The 15,419-nt window shown below is 38.2% G+C and overlaps 1 protein-coding gene across 3 annotated transcripts in view; it reads left to right on the top strand.

The window, feature by feature from the left end:
- The window catches only part of STK4 (serine/threonine kinase 4), an 89,659-nt gene that overhangs the window by 10,247 nt on the left and 63,993 nt on the right, over nt 1–15,419 (top strand). For 2 of the 3 annotated variants that reach the window (XM_024746897.1, XM_024746899.1), the window contains exons 3-7: nt 1,639–1,767; nt 4,118–4,232; nt 7,709–7,873; nt 12,304–12,471; nt 14,756–14,893. In XM_024746897.1, the coding sequence (XP_024602665.1) occupies nt 1,639–1,767; nt 4,118–4,232; nt 7,709–7,873; nt 12,304–12,471; nt 14,756–14,893 (715 nt within the window). The remainder of the gene's footprint in view (nt 1–1,638; nt 1,768–4,117; nt 4,233–7,708; nt 7,874–12,303; nt 12,472–14,755; nt 14,894–15,419) is intronic. The other variant, XM_024746898.1, reaches the window with a different exon arrangement.

Here is a 15,419-nt window from a genome sequence, read left to right as displayed (position 1 = left end):
ATAATGGTTTAGCATTTGTGTAATTCTCATAGTCTCAAGATGACCATGTTAGTTTCAAGCGTCGTGCCTCACGTGACAGTAACCAAAGCAGGAAAGCAAGTGGCAGGTGAAAATGGGCCACCTTGTTTGCTTCTCTCTTACCAGGGAGGAAAGTTTTTCCTAGAGACCCTTCTGAAGAATTCCCCTTAAATTTCATTGGCTGGAACTAGGTCATATGCTTACTACTAGTTCAGTCACTGGCCAAAGGGGATAGAAATCCTGCAACTGGCTTGTACCACCTTGCTTTAGCCCCAGGGACCAAGCATTTGCCACCCTCACAAGTCAGGGTGTTATCGTATCACGGAAGAAGGGTCAGTGGTTGGATCTTCCACACATGGTCAGCAGTTGCCTTTCCCTGGCAAAAAAAAATGTTTTAGGCAACATTTAAGTATCATTATACTAGCTTTGCCGATATAAGGGATTCTGATGGAATGGAAATTTTTTGTGTGTGCTCTACATAGATTTTTAAAAAAAGTTTTCTGTGACTTTCACATTGAAACAATCCTTGAGCATCATTTTGTTAGCTAGAGCACTCAGCTACTTTGATGTATTAGGTGGCACTGTTATGATCTTTTTTTTCACTAAGACAGTATGAAGAAACAGGTGTGTTTGGGAAATATGAAAGACAGTTTACTCATTATTTCACTGACAGCCATCCAGAATTTCAGTAAAAATGTAATCTATGCAAGATGATGATGATATCTCATTTAACCATCACAATTGTCTTATAGTAGTGTTGTTGTCATTTTATAGATGAGAAAAATGAGGCACAAGGTTAATACTATGTCTGTAAATGAGAGCTGATATCTAGTGGTGGTAGGACTCCAATCCTGGGTCTTTAGATTCTAAATCTACTGTTCTTTTAGCCCCCAAATTGAATAGCTACATAACCTTTCATTTATCTTGATAATAAACTCGTAAGGGAAGATGGAGCAAAAGGCAAAAAGAATTTGTATGTGCTCTGTTCACCTGATACTAGCATTTAAGAGGCTTACATTTTTAGTTTCCTTAATGTTTTAAGTATTATTGCAAGTAAGAGGAGAAAGGACTAAAAGACCTCATGGTACTAGAATGAGTGCAAGAAAACCAAGACCCCCATTTTTGTACCCCACTACAGATGTGGAAAGAATCTAGGCTTCGTATTCTGACAGACCTGGATTCATATCCTGGACTGACCACTTATTTATCACTTATGTGACCTTGGGCAAGTCATGTAACCTCTCTGAGCCTTTTCACATTTGCCTGCAAAATAGGGATGATGACCCCTTCATGACCCCCTTTTTTGTAAGGATGAACCTCAGATGATGCAATTTCTAGCAGACATCAGACATGGTAGCTACTCTATCACTGTTATTTCCTACTAATACATTCAGTAAAATTTAAATGTGAAGTTTCTAAGATGCCATTTTGTGGTAAGTTCTCTTAAGGACAGTTTTTCCCTGAAGTACTTTAGCTATCTCAATTTTGCAAGTGTAGCTAAGTATATATGTCTTGGGCATGTAGGGGTATAAATTAGAATGGTGAGTTGCTTGTGTTTTACCACTTTTTATCTCTTGGCTTGCTTTGACTTTGTAAATGTTCTCCTTCCCCCAATTATAGGTCCTATGGCAGCGTGTACAAAGCTATTCATAAAGAGACAGGTCAGATTGTTGCTATTAAGCAAGTTCCTGTGGAGTCAGACCTGCAGGAGATAATCAAAGAAATCTCTATAATGCAGCAATGTGACAGGTAAAGGCATCTGGTGTTATTTTGGAGATAACACGGTTTCGAATATGCTGTGATTATTTAGAGTTTGACACCTAGAATTGCATTTACTTAGATATTTTGCAAACGGAAGAGTTTAGTGGAATCACTACGAATGTTCTTTTCAGAAAAAAAAATGATGAAAAAGTTTCTGTGTTTCAGCAGCTAAACTTTCAGAGTTTCTATTTTTGCATTGTTTTGTTCTGTTTTGTTTCAGTTTAGCCCTTTTCAAAACTAGGAAGAAGAGGCAAAGAGGCAGAAGGTGGTGGTGGCTAGCCTTTTTTTTTTTTTTTGATAATGATCTCTCTTACTTCCTATTGAGAAAACATTTCTACAGAGACAGCTAAGAAGAGAGAATTCAAATGGTTTTCGCTCCAGAAACCTTAGAATAGCAAATGGACCTACAAAAAGAGAATACTTATTTATGTATTACTGTTCTGTTCCTTCCTTCACAATTTTAAGAAATGATTCCAGCTGAGAGTAGTTAAGTATTTTATTTTTGAGGAACTAAGATTTGTCAAATGCTGCAAGCAGGAAGTTGGGCCGGCAGGTGACCGCAGAAAAGCACGTGGTTTGCCCTGAAGCTCCATGACAACATGGGAGGTCACTGTGGTGGAGCAGGCTTCCTCGGTTTCGATTGGCGAGAAACACAAACTGAAGGGCAGTGGCAGCTCTAGGGAGTTGAAAGGAGACTGAGAAAGTCTTGCAGCTCGAGGCTGCCTTCATCTTTCTGAAGCTCTTTTGGTCCGCAGATCAACTCAGTACCTCCTGTTTGTAAAGCTTGTACCTTAAGGCAGGTGGGGCTACCTGCTAGGCATTTTGCCCAGGAGCCCTTAAGTCTTGTAGACTTGTGAATGCAATCACTTCTCTTCTCCCTCCCTCCCTTTCTTTTTTTCTTTATACTTTTGTGGTTACTTCGTACTGGCTAAAACCCTCCTATTTCTTGATTGGAGGGACCAGAGTAAGGTAGCAGTTTTTCTTTGCCTCTTGCATAAGATACATTACAGGAGCTCTTTCCAGTGGGCAAATTGGAACTTTGCCACTTTTGATAGACTGTGCAAGAGCTGTGTTCCAAACAGGGTGTGCAGATGTGTCTAATTAAAGATGAGGGATTTCAAAGAGCCTACTCTGTGCTAAGAAATACAAAGAGATACAGGGCAGAGTGCTGGCCCTTTTAGAGTTTATAGACTTTTAATTGGACAGGACAGGCTTATAGATGAACAGGAGAATCTAGTCGACAATACAAGATTGTATAGGACATACTCCAGCAGTGAGTACCTGACAGTAATTGCCTTGTAGAGGCATTAAACACTATAGAAATTCAGGGAAGGGAGAGCAGGTGTGGTGATCTGTATCTTAAGAGGTTTATTCATCCATTTCTGCATTAATATTCATTTTGTGTATGTGTATATATATTTTTCCTGCTGTCCTTGTCATTGGCGTGTTTCCCAAGGATGAAGGGGCGTTTGAAATTTTGAGAGTTAATGCAGCTGAGTTGGTTTTAGCATCTTCCGTTACTATGTTATGCAATATTATTTAGCCCTGATAATGATCTAGCTAAAGCTGGTAGCTTCAGAGGACAAATTATTTCATTTTAAAGGGATTTTGACATTTTTCTGAAATCTGTCTTCAAGACCAAACTTTCAAGTCTGATTCTGAATATTTTTCCTTTACAATAGATTGTAGTATGATTTTATTTTTTTCCTTGTTACAAAGTATATGTGACTTCTTGGAAAAATGCAAATAAAAAAAGAAAGGAAACCACTTTTCTCTTTGGAGAGAGAATCGTTGTTAAATACTACTTGGTATACATATCCTTCCACATCTCTTTTTGGAGTTTAACCATGCTTGCTATTATGTAACCTGCGTTTTTGTTTGTTTGTTTTTTGGTAAACAGAGTATCGTCTCGTATTATCAAGTATTCTTCTATAACGTTTTCCATGGATTCATGGTTGTTGCATTAAACGGATATATCATTATTTCTTAAAGAAACTCCCTAATGTCAGACATTTAGATGGTATCTGAATTTTCACTTTTATAGACAGTACTGTGATGTTACCTATTTATTTTTGAATATCTGTAATTCTTTTCTTAGGATGAATTGCAGACTTACAAATGCTGGGTTGAGGGACCCACACAATTTTTGCACTACTATTATTGCCCTCCAGAAATCTGTACTATTTTACATTCTCATCAAAAGGGTGCGTGTTTTAACCTTAAATATGAATAATTGATCTTTTGAGCTGAGAAATTAATTTTCATGTATTTAACATCATGAATTCATAGGGATGTTTGAAGGCTGTTCCACTAACTCATATTGTCTCTCTCTCTCTAGCCCTCACGTAGTCAAATACTATGGCAGTTATTTTAAGAACACAGACTTGTGGATTGTGATGGAGTACTGTGGAGCTGGTTCTGTGTCTGATATCATTCGGTTACGAAATAAAACGGTAAGTTTACCTTCTGGAATAGTAGGTATTTCCCCCTTTCCATGGTTCTTTCCCCCTCTGCTTTTTGATGTTGCTTAAATGTGGCAATTTTGATACCAACCAACCCAGTCCAGTGAAGTGCTTTGCTTATTTCTAACTGGGGACAAAAATGACAATCAAATCTTGGTTAAGCAATGAGTTCTGAGTGTTTAAATTTGGTTGGGTTTTCTCCTACCCAGCGTGTTCACAGATTAGCTTCCTAATCAGAGAAAACTCTCTGTGAAAGATGATTTGCTGTTACTGTGATTGCTGAGAGAAAAGCTAGAAGTCATGGGTTCTAGTTTGGGCTCAGTGGCTTAAACTCTTTGTTTATTCGTTCAGTAAGTATTTCTAGAACACTGGTCTAGGCCTTCGGGATCCAGTAGTAAATAAGACAAGGACCGTGCTCTCGTGGTAGTGCATTTTCTAGTAAGGCAACAAAAAGCAAATTAGTGGTAACCAGAGAATAAATACCAGATAGAGAGAACTGCTGTGAAGACAGGGAGTGACAATGAAGTGATAGTGGGTGCTTGGTGGGCTACTTGCGAGGAGATGGTTGAGAAACGTTTAATTGTCTCTCAGGGAGGCGACATTTAAAGTAAAACGTGAATGACAAGAAGGAGCCATGAGTTCTAAAAGAACATTCTAGGTAGAATGAATTTGGCATGTTTGAGTGCTGGAGAGAAGGCCACTACATGACTAGAGAGGAATAGGTAAGGGGGAAGCTGTAGGAGGTGAGGTGAGGCAGCAGGGCTAGATTATGTTGTGTATTATTGGCGGTGATAATGAGTTTGATTTTTTTCCATGTACAATAGGAAACAGTTGCTGGGTTCTAAGCAAGTGAGTGAGCCATCTGATATAAAAGATAATTTCTATAAACAACAAGGTCCTACTGGGCTGGCCAAAAAGTTAGGTTGGGTGTTTTTTTAATTTAATTTATTTTTTATACAGCAGGTTCTTATTAGTTATCTATTTTATACATATTAGTGTGTACATGTCAATCCCAATCTCCCCATTCATCACACCACCACCATTTTCCCCCCTTGGTGTCCATACGTTTGTTCTCTACATCTGAGTATCTATTTCTGCCCTGCAGACCAGTTTATCTGTACCATTTTTCTAGGTTCCACATACATGCGTTAGTGTATGACTCATGTTATATTTCTGTTGGGCAGTGCTACCTTAACTGATTAACTCAGCTGGTTAGAATAAAGAGTTAGTAAGTCATGAACTTTGTTCTCTGGCCACAGAAGGTACCCCAAACTCTTGCTTGCCACTGTGCCAATAGTGTTTGCTTGGATTTTAATGAAACCTCTGTCATTTATTAGCTCTGTGACCTTTGGCACAAATTACTTGTCTGTGCTTCACCTTCATTATCTATGAAACGGTGATGATAATAATAGTACCTACCTCATTCGATTTTTTTTTTAAATTTGTATTTATTTATTTATTTTTGGCTGTGTTGGGTCTTCGTTGCTGCACGTGGGCTTTCTCTAGTTGCGGCGAGCGGGGACTACTCTTCGTTGCGGTGCACAGGCTTCTCATTGCAGTGGCTTCTCTCATTGTGGAGCACGGACTCTAGGCGCGCGGGCTTCAGTAGTTGTGGCACACGGGCTCAGTAGTTGTGGCTCATGGGCTCTAGAGCACAGGCTCAGTAGTTGTGGCACACAGGCTTAGTTGCTCCGTGGCATATGGGATCTTCCTGGACCAGGGATCGAACCCGTGTCCCCTGCATTGGCAGGCGGATTCTCAACCACTGCACCACTTGGGAAGCCCCTCATTCGATTTTTATAAGGATTAAGTGAGATTATAAAAGTAGTGCGTAGCATAGATGAAATGCTTAATATTTTTTAGTTATTTTTAATATTATTAGCATAGTGCCTGGCTCATAATAGATGCTTATTAAATATTTGGTGATTGTCTGATTGATTCTGTAATAGTTATTAAACAACATGGATTCTTACATGCCTTACTATATCATTTGATTTTCATGACGATCTTGAAGAAAGGTGATTCGCCTATTTTATAGATGGAGCAACTGAGACTAAGAGACATTAGATAACTTGCTGAAGTCACACGACTAGAAAGTAGAACCAAGAGTAAAAACTAGGTCTTTCTAATCCCAAATTGCATATTTTTTGCACCACAGCATATTCCCTTCTAAATATGAGTTGTTTGTCAGAAGGGGACTGATTGAGAGTCTGTTGATTGAGTTTGTTTAGGACTGGGGTTGGATCAGCACAAAGTCAGCATTGCACCGATCAGATATTCTGTTAGTCTCCCGCATTCTTGCTTACGTTTACTCATCATCATTCAGCAGATATTTTTTCAGGACCTACGGTGTGCTAGGTGGCTTTGTTGGCGCTAGGGATTCAATACTAAACAAATCAAAGACATTTTAAAATGGAGCTTATGTTTCTAATAGGGAAGATGTCACATAAATAGGTATACAGATAATGTATAGTATGTCAGGTGGTGATAATGCTGCAACGACCAATAAGTAGGATAAGGGGATAGAGAATAGTCTAGGAATGGACGGAGCTAGCAAAGGCCTCTCTGATTTTCTGATGAGGTGACATTTGGGCAGAGACAGTGAAGTAAGGGACCCACTCATCCAGAAATCTAGTTGAAGGGCACTGCAGGCAGAGAGAACAGATAAAAAGGCCCAGAAGTGGTAGTGTGTTTAGAGTGTTCAAGGAATAGCAGGGTAGCCTGTGTGGCTGAAACAGGATGAGCAAGGTAGAAGGTGATAGAAGATGAAGGTAGCTGGGAGCCAGATAAGGTAAGACCTTGGTGAGGACTGGCTTTAATTCTGAGTGACTTAGAAAGCCACTGGACGATTTTGAGCAGATATGGCTTATATTTTAAACGGTTCATTATGGCTGCTGTGTGGAAAATACAATGTAAAGGGTCAAGGGAAGAAGCAACGAGACCAGTTAGGAGATTATTAGAATAGTTCTGGCAGGGCATTATGGTGGCTTGGATCTGGGTGATTACAGAGGATATAGTTGCATATATTTTGAAGATAGAGAAGAGCCAAGGATGACCTCAAGGTTTTTGGCCAGAGCAACTGGAAGAATGAAATTGCCTTTTACTGAGAGAGAGAAGACCATGGGAAGAGTAGAGTAGGTGAGTGGGTGGTAAAGAAAGGGATAGGGTGGTGGTAAAAATAAAGAATTTGATTTTGACATGTTATGCTTATGGTGCTTGTTAGGTATTCATCTGGAGGTGTTGTGTGGGCAAATATATGAATCTGATATTTGGGGAGAGATCTGGGCTGGAAAAACAACCTTGGGAGTGGTCAGCATAGCAATGGTATTATAAGCTGTCAAATGCTGTTCACACGTTGAATAAGATTGTGTATTCTAGGAAAGGAGTTTGGGTCTTATTTATTTTTTTCCTTTTTCAAATGTGCTGATGTAAACTAATAGCATTTTAACTTCTCATTCTTTTTTCAGTTAACAGAAGATGAAATAGCTACAATATTACAGTCAACACTTAAGGGACTGGAATACCTTCATTTTATGAGAAAAATACACCGAGATATCAAGGCAGGAAATATTTTGCTAAATACAGAAGGTCATGCCAAGCTTGCAGATTTTGGGGTAGCAGGTCAGCTTACAGTAAGTAAAAATGTTACTTGTGTAGGTAACTTTCAGGTCTTCCTTGAGAAGGAGTTCCTTTTATTTATTTATTTAAAAATATAATATTTGATGTAATTGAATTGTAAAAAATTAAATAATGTACCAATAGGTTACAAAGGAGCTGGTAGGTTATTTTAGATCCTTTCCTGGACTTCACGTCCATAGTTTAACTTTGTTTAGCTTTGATAAAGATAAAAACAAAAACAGGAAATAATGGAGTAGAAGTTTAAATTCTATTGGGCTACATCATCATATTTATAAAAGGAAGAAGAATTAAATCTAAATGGCTTTCCTTGAATAAGACAGAATGTCATCTCATTCAGCCTCCAGGTAGCAGTTGGCTTTACTGAAAACACTCTCCTCATTTGGTTCCAGAATACAGACTCTTGATTTTCCTCCTACCTCAGTAGTGCATGGCAGTGAAATAAACCTTGCTTTAAAACTGGAAATCTAAAGTTATCTGATTTTGTAAAATCAGATAATGTATGTGAAATATGTGTAGAAAAATAGAAGGAGTTCTGGACAGATATATACTAAAATTTGCAACAATGTTATCTGTCATTTTTCTTGGGTAGTAGAAAAATATATAGTTTGTTCGTTTAGAGCTGGTATTATATACAGATTTTATTTTAAAAAATTTTAAATCTGCCTGGAACATGTTAGGGAGTTTCATAGGTATTGCAACAGCACAAAAATTGCTTTGATATTAAAAAAAAACTCAGGAACTTATTCCATACTGTGATTTGTGGGCCCTTCCAAAGATTTTGTTGTTAGCACATAAGTAAACAGTACTAAATAGTATTATCTAAATTGCAATCTTAATAAGGAAACCAAATTGAAAAAAAAATCTCCTGGTGCTGTGTAAAAGATACTACAATTTAAAATATCAATTGCATTTAGTAACTGAGACTTTTTCCACAGAAATAGAAAATAAAGATTTTAAAATTCATATGGAACCACAAAAGGCCCCAAATAGCCAAAGCAGTCCTGAGAAAGGAGAACAAAGCTGGAGGTTTCACACTTTTTGATTGCAAACTCTATTACAAAGCTAAAGTAATCAAAACAGTATGGTATTGGCATAAAAATAGACACATAGACCAATGAAACAGAATCGAGAGCCCAGAAATAAACTCATGTTTATACGGTCAGCTAATATTTGACAACGGAGCCAAGAATGCTCAGTGGGAAAAGATGGTCTCTTCAATAAATGATCTTGGGAAAACTAGATATTCATATGCAAAAGAATGAAACTGGACCCCTTTCTTACACCACTCACAAAAATTAACTCAAAATGGATTAAAAACCTAAATATGAGGCCTGAAACCCAAAAACTCCTAGAAGAAAGCATAGGGAAAATGCTCCTTGGCATTGGTCTTGGCAGTGATTTTTTGGATATGACAGTAAAAGCACAAACAGTGGGACGTCGTTGAGATTTTGGTTGGGATTGAATTGAATTGTGTTGAGGTTGTGTTGAATCGTAAATCAATTTGGAAAATATTGCCATCTTCATGATGTTGTGCTTTAAAAGTCCTTTTCTCCTTCAACATTGTATAGCTATTCATCTATACTTTCCTTTAGTACTTTTTGGATTTTGTTCTTTTTATTTAAATTTTCATCCTATTTGAACTTACTTTGGTGAAAGCATAAGGTAGGAATTTAACTGTAGAATCTTACAAATGAATAGACAGTTGCCCAGTGGTTTTTTCCCCCCATAATCTATCCTTTGCTTGTTGATTTAAAAATGATGTTTTAATCATATCTTCAAATTATACATTTATATACATATAGGGGTATGTGTGTGTTTGTATACCATAATCTGTTCCTGGACTTAATATTTTCCATTGCTATGCTACTATACTAATATAACTTTGTAATACAGATCTAGTTAGGTTAGTATCTACTTATTACTCTTAATGTTCAAAAAACGTTTAGTTATCCAGATATCCATTTCTAATTGGAAATAAACCTTGACAACAACATTGACTGTCACCACTTGAATGGTGCAAATTTGAAGTTTCAGAGCAAAGGAAATGACTTAAGCAGTAAGTTAGTTCCTTTGTTAATATTTTACATAGGACTGACAAAGTGAGATCAATTTAAAAATATTACCTGTTGTTTGCTCCTGACTGGCATAACCTAACTTAAGTGATAGACATTTTAGAAGGAACATGGGTGATGATGATGGGAAGTCCTGTTGTCTATTTAGTTCTGTTTAAAATCCTTCTCTTCCTAAAACACAGGAATTCTAGTAAGGTTCTCTTTCATTAGGGCCATGCTATTCTGGGAAAGTATGCAAGTAGTTATTTGCCCATGTGTACTATATTCATATATTATTTAAACCCCAAAGTAAGACTATATATATATACAGTATAATATTATATAAAATATATATATATTATAAAAAAGAAAATCATATTTGTACTATATGTACACACATATTTTCTCTTTTTTAAATTTTCTCTTTTTAAAATTTCCTGATTGTACATGTAATATACACTCACATAATGCAGCTGAGTGTTACAAAAGTATATGGGATGGAAAGTAAAAGTCTTTTGTAATTCTGTCTTCCAGATATGACTCTTGTTAATAGTTTGGTGTATATTACTTGGAGATTTTTTTTTCTATCCATATAACAACGTTTATTATTATTGGTTGTTGTTTTATTGTTGTTTTGATCATTGTTTTTCTTTTACAAAGACAAGGCTGTATTATATATAATTTTGAACATAAGTTTTTTGCTTCACAATGTGTCTTGCACATTTTTTCCATGTCAGAAAAGTGTATCTAGGTCCTTTTTTTTCATCGTATGGATATGTATTATATTTAACTTACTTCCTTTAGTTGGAAGTAAGTTGTGTTGTTTCCTTTTCTTTTTTCTCCCCCTTCTATTACAAATATTTCTACAGTACTTGTGCATATATCTTGGGGTACTTACATATAGGATACATTTCTAGAAATAGATTTGAATCAAAGGATATGGACATATAAAGTTAATAAATATTGCCAAGTTGCATACTAAAACATTGTATCAGTTTATGCTCCTATAACATTGTATTTTAGTGCCTGTATTTTAATCTATGCTATTATCAACAATAGTTATTAGTAATCAATCTCATTTTAGTGTTTCATTAATTGATTGATTATTATTTTTTAATTAATTAATTAATTTATTTTTGGCTGTGTTGGGTCTTCATTTCTGTGCGAGGGCTTTCTCTAGTTGTGGCAAGTGGGGGCCACTCTTCATCGCGGTGCGCGGGCCTCTCACTATCGCGGCCTCTCTTTCTGCGGAGCACAGGCTCCAGACGCGCAGGCTCAGTAGTTGTGGCTCACGGGCCTAGTTGCTCCGCGGTATGTGGGATCCTCCCAGACCAGGGCTCGAACCCGTGTCCCCTGCATCAACGTTTATTATTATTGGTTGTTGTTTTATTGTTGTTTTGATCATTGTTTTTCTTTTACAAAGACAAGGCTGTATTATATATAATTTTGAACATAAGTTTTTTGCTTCACAATGTGTCTTGTACATTTTTTCCATGTCAGAAAAGTGTATCTAGGTCCTTTTTTTTCATCGTATGGATATGTATTATATTTAACTTACTTCCTTTAGTTGGAAGTAAGTTGTGTTGTTTCCTTTTCTTTTTTCTCCCCCTTCTATTACAAATATTTCTACAGTACTTGTGCATATATCTTGGGGTACTTACATATAGGATACATTTCTAGAAATAGATTTGAATCAAAGGATATGGACATATAAAGTTAATAAATATTGCCAAGTTGCATACTAAAACATTGTATCAGTTTATGCTCCTATAACATTGTATTTTAGTGCCTGTATTTTAATCTATGCTATTATCAACAATAGTTATTAGTAATCAATCTCATTTTAGTGTTTCATTAATTGATTGATTATTATTTTTTAATTAATTAATTAATTTATTTTTGGCTGTGTTGGGTCTTCATTTCTGTGCGAGGGCTTTCTCTAGTTGTGGCAAGTGGGGGCCACTCTTCATCGCGGTGCGCGGGCCTCTCACTATCGCGGCCTCTCTTTCTGCGGAGCACAGACTCCAGACGCGCAGGCTCAGTAGTTGTGGCTCACGGGCCTAGTTGCTCCGCGGTATGTGGGATCCTCCCAGACCAGGGCTCGAACCCGTGTCCCCTGCATTAGCAGGCAGATTCTCAACCACTGCACCACCAGGGAAGCTTGATTGATTATTTTTTGTGTTTTAATAATTGATTGAGAATCTTTTATGTTTCTATGTCATTTGAATTTCTTCTGTGACTTGCTTGATCAATCATGCTTGAGTATGGTTTGTGTATGTATTTCAAGTCTAAGACATTTCTTATTGCTGGAAGGGACTCTTTTTCTCAACAGTTTTATCGCTTAGTGTTGACCTCTCTCCTTTCTATTTTAGGATACCATGGCCAAGCGAAATACAGTGATAGGGACACCATTTTGGATGGCTCCAGAAGTGATTCAGGAAATTGGGTACAACTGTGTGGCAGACATCTGGTCGTTGGGAATAACAGCCATAGAAATGGCTGAAGGAAAGCCCCCATATGCCGATATCCATCCTATGAGGGTAAGGAAATGGACAGAAAACCAGTGGGGTGGTTAGTTACCAGTGATCATTAGAAACTTAGTTAAATGACTTACTTGGTTGGGTACCAAACAATAAATGAATTAATTGTAAATAATTGATAAGTGTCAGTCTAGACCCCAGATGATGATACACTTCCACTAGTTGTAGTCACTAATGAAGTCAGGTGTAATCCACCCCTCTCCATTCTAGAGGTTGTGTATTAGTAGCCCTGTGGTAGGACGTGGGCCAGGAAATGCGTGGTTGACTTGTACAGTGCGTATGTCTTTAATAGTTCAGGTGCTCACATTTTAACATAACAACACTAACTGGAGCTGAGCAGCAGTCCTCTCCTTTATACGGGGCATGGTCTTGCCACTTTATCAGTCTCCATGATTCCCTATTCGCCAAGTATCACTTACTGCAGTGTTTTCTCTAATGTTTTTTATAGTAGTATTGAGAGGAAAGGGGACTATTTTTTTAAACTTATGTCACTGACACCCAGTCTGATTCATTTGTTGTCTTTTTCCTGCCTGGCCCTTACAGGTATTTACATGTGTAAGTTCTGGAGGCTCTGTACTCTCCAACTTCCATCCACTTTTAGAGTTTGAAGGGCCCATAGGTTCAGTCTCCATTGAAACTCCTTCAGTGTAGCTACGCTAAGCAGTTTCCAGGCTTTCCCCACTCCTAGAACCCCTCATGATAGCACTGTTACAAGCCTTTGACCCTACTTTCTTCAGTGGCTCCGTAGTCTTCTCCATACCGCCCAACTCAGCCCCTCCTCTCTTCTGATTAAGTAGTCCTTCTATTAATAGACTTAACAGTTATTTATTTATTAAAATTTATTTATTGTATTCATTTATTTTTGGCTGCATTGGGTCTTTGTTGCTACGCACGAGCTTTCTCTAGTTGCAGTGAGTGGGGGCTACTCTTTGTTGTGGTGTGCGGGCTTCTCATTGCAATGGCTTCTCTTGTTGCGGAGCACAGGCTCTAGGCACGTGGGCTTCAGTAGTTGTGGCACATGGGCTTAGTTGCTCCATGGCATGTGGGCTCTTCCCGGACCAGGGCTCGAACCCATGTCCCCTGCATTGGCAGGTGGATTCTTAACCACGGCGCCACCAGGGAAGCCCCCAGTTTTTTAAAAAGTATTCATGTGCCCAAAGATAAGCTCCTGTCTTTTGGGGGGGGCAGAGTGGAGAAGGGTGGGAAGATTTACTCGTTATATTTTTAGATTTAAAGAATATAATTTAAGCTGATTATTGCAAAGAGTTTTATGGGGTTTTTTTTGTTTGTTTGTTTTTAGTTAATTAATTAATTTATTTTTGGCTGTGTTGGGTCTTCATTTCTGTGCAAGGGCTTTCTCTAGTTGCGGCGAGCGGGAGCCACTCTTCATCGCGGTGTGCAGGCCTCTCACTGTCGCGGCCTCTCTTGTTGCAGAGCACAGGCCCCTAGAGCGCAGGCTCAGTAGTTGTGGTGCATGGGCTTAGTTGCTCTGTGGCATGTGGGATCCTCCCAGACCAGGGCTCGAACCCGTGTCCCCTGCATTGACAGGCAGACTCTCAACCACTGCGCCACCAGGGAAGCCCCAAGAGTTTTATGTTTTTAAAAAACTGTACCTCTTTTATTGGAAACTCAATAAATAATACAGACATACCTCATTTCATTGTGCTTCACTCTATTGGGTTTTTGACAAATTGAAGGTTTGTGGCAACCCTGTGTTAAGAAAGTCTATCAGTGCCATTTTTCTTTTTCTTTTTTTTTAAAGACTATTTTTAAAAATTAATTAATTTATTTGTTTGGCTGAGTTGGGTCTTAGTTGCGGCATGTGAGCCCTTCGTTGCAGCGTGCGGGCTTCTCTCTAGTTGTGACACGTAGCCCTAGAGCATGCGGGCTCAGTAGTTGTGGCGTGTGGGCTTAGTTGCCCCACAGCATGTGGGATCTTAGTTCCCTGACCAGGGACCGAATCCACGTCCCCTGCATTGGAAGGCGGATCCTTAACCACTGGACCACCAGGGAAGTCCCTATCAGCGCCATTTTTCCAACAGCATTTGCTCACTTTGTGTCTCTGTGTCACATTTTGGTAATTCTCGCAATATTTCAAACATTTTCACTATTATTATATTTGTTATAGTGATCTACTTTGAGATACCTGGATTTTTGTTGTAATTTGGATGTGCTTTAGTGGAGAAGAGAAAAATCATTTTATCAAACTCCAAATGTATTTCCAGTCATATTTTTATTGGAGCATCACTTTTATTTTGCCAATTTTTTTTTTTTTTAAAACTAGGCAATCTTCATGATTCCTACCAACCCACCTCCCACATTCCGAAAACCAGAACTGTGGTCAGATAGCTTCATGGATTTTGTGAAGCAGTGTCTCATAAAGAGCCCTGAGCAGAGAGCCACGGCCACTCAACTCCTACAGGTATGAGTCACTCTGGGGTGCTGCCTCTTCCTGTTTCATTCACAGGCTGACCAAAAGATGCTGTTAACCCACCTACATGGAGATGGTAAAGAGGTATAAAATATTCCTTTTGAATGTAACTGCTTAGAAAAGACATAGAGAATAAAGTTAAATCATTGAACAAGATAATAAGAAAATACAGGGCTCTATGGGATTAGAGAACAGGAACTGACATTTATTGAGCACCTACCGTGTGCTAGATACTTTGCATGTTGTGCCATTTAATCATCACATACACCCTGTGAGAGAGGGGTATTAATTTACTTTTATAGGTGAGAAAATGAAGATTTAGAGAGTTAACTCATTTAGAGCCACTTAGCTGGTAAACAGCGAAGCCAGGATTAGAACCTAAGTCTTTTTGATCCCAAAGCAGGAGTTCCATTAAAGATACCCAGTTCTGACAGAGAACTGGGAGCAATGGTAGGTGCTGTTGTAGCTCAGGGTGGAAAGAGGCCACTTTGGACTAAAGATACCAGGACTGCTTTCC

This window comes from Neophocaena asiaeorientalis, unplaced genomic scaffold, assembly GCF_003031525.2.
Source record: "Neophocaena asiaeorientalis asiaeorientalis breed wild unplaced genomic scaffold, Neophocaena_asiaeorientalis_V1.1 scaffold132, whole genome shotgun sequence".
In the NCBI taxonomy this organism is placed as follows: Eukaryota; Metazoa; Chordata; class Mammalia; order Artiodactyla; family Phocoenidae; genus Neophocaena; species Neophocaena asiaeorientalis.
Note: the sequence above shows the minus strand (reverse complement) of the source record. Positions and strands in the feature narration are given on the sequence as shown.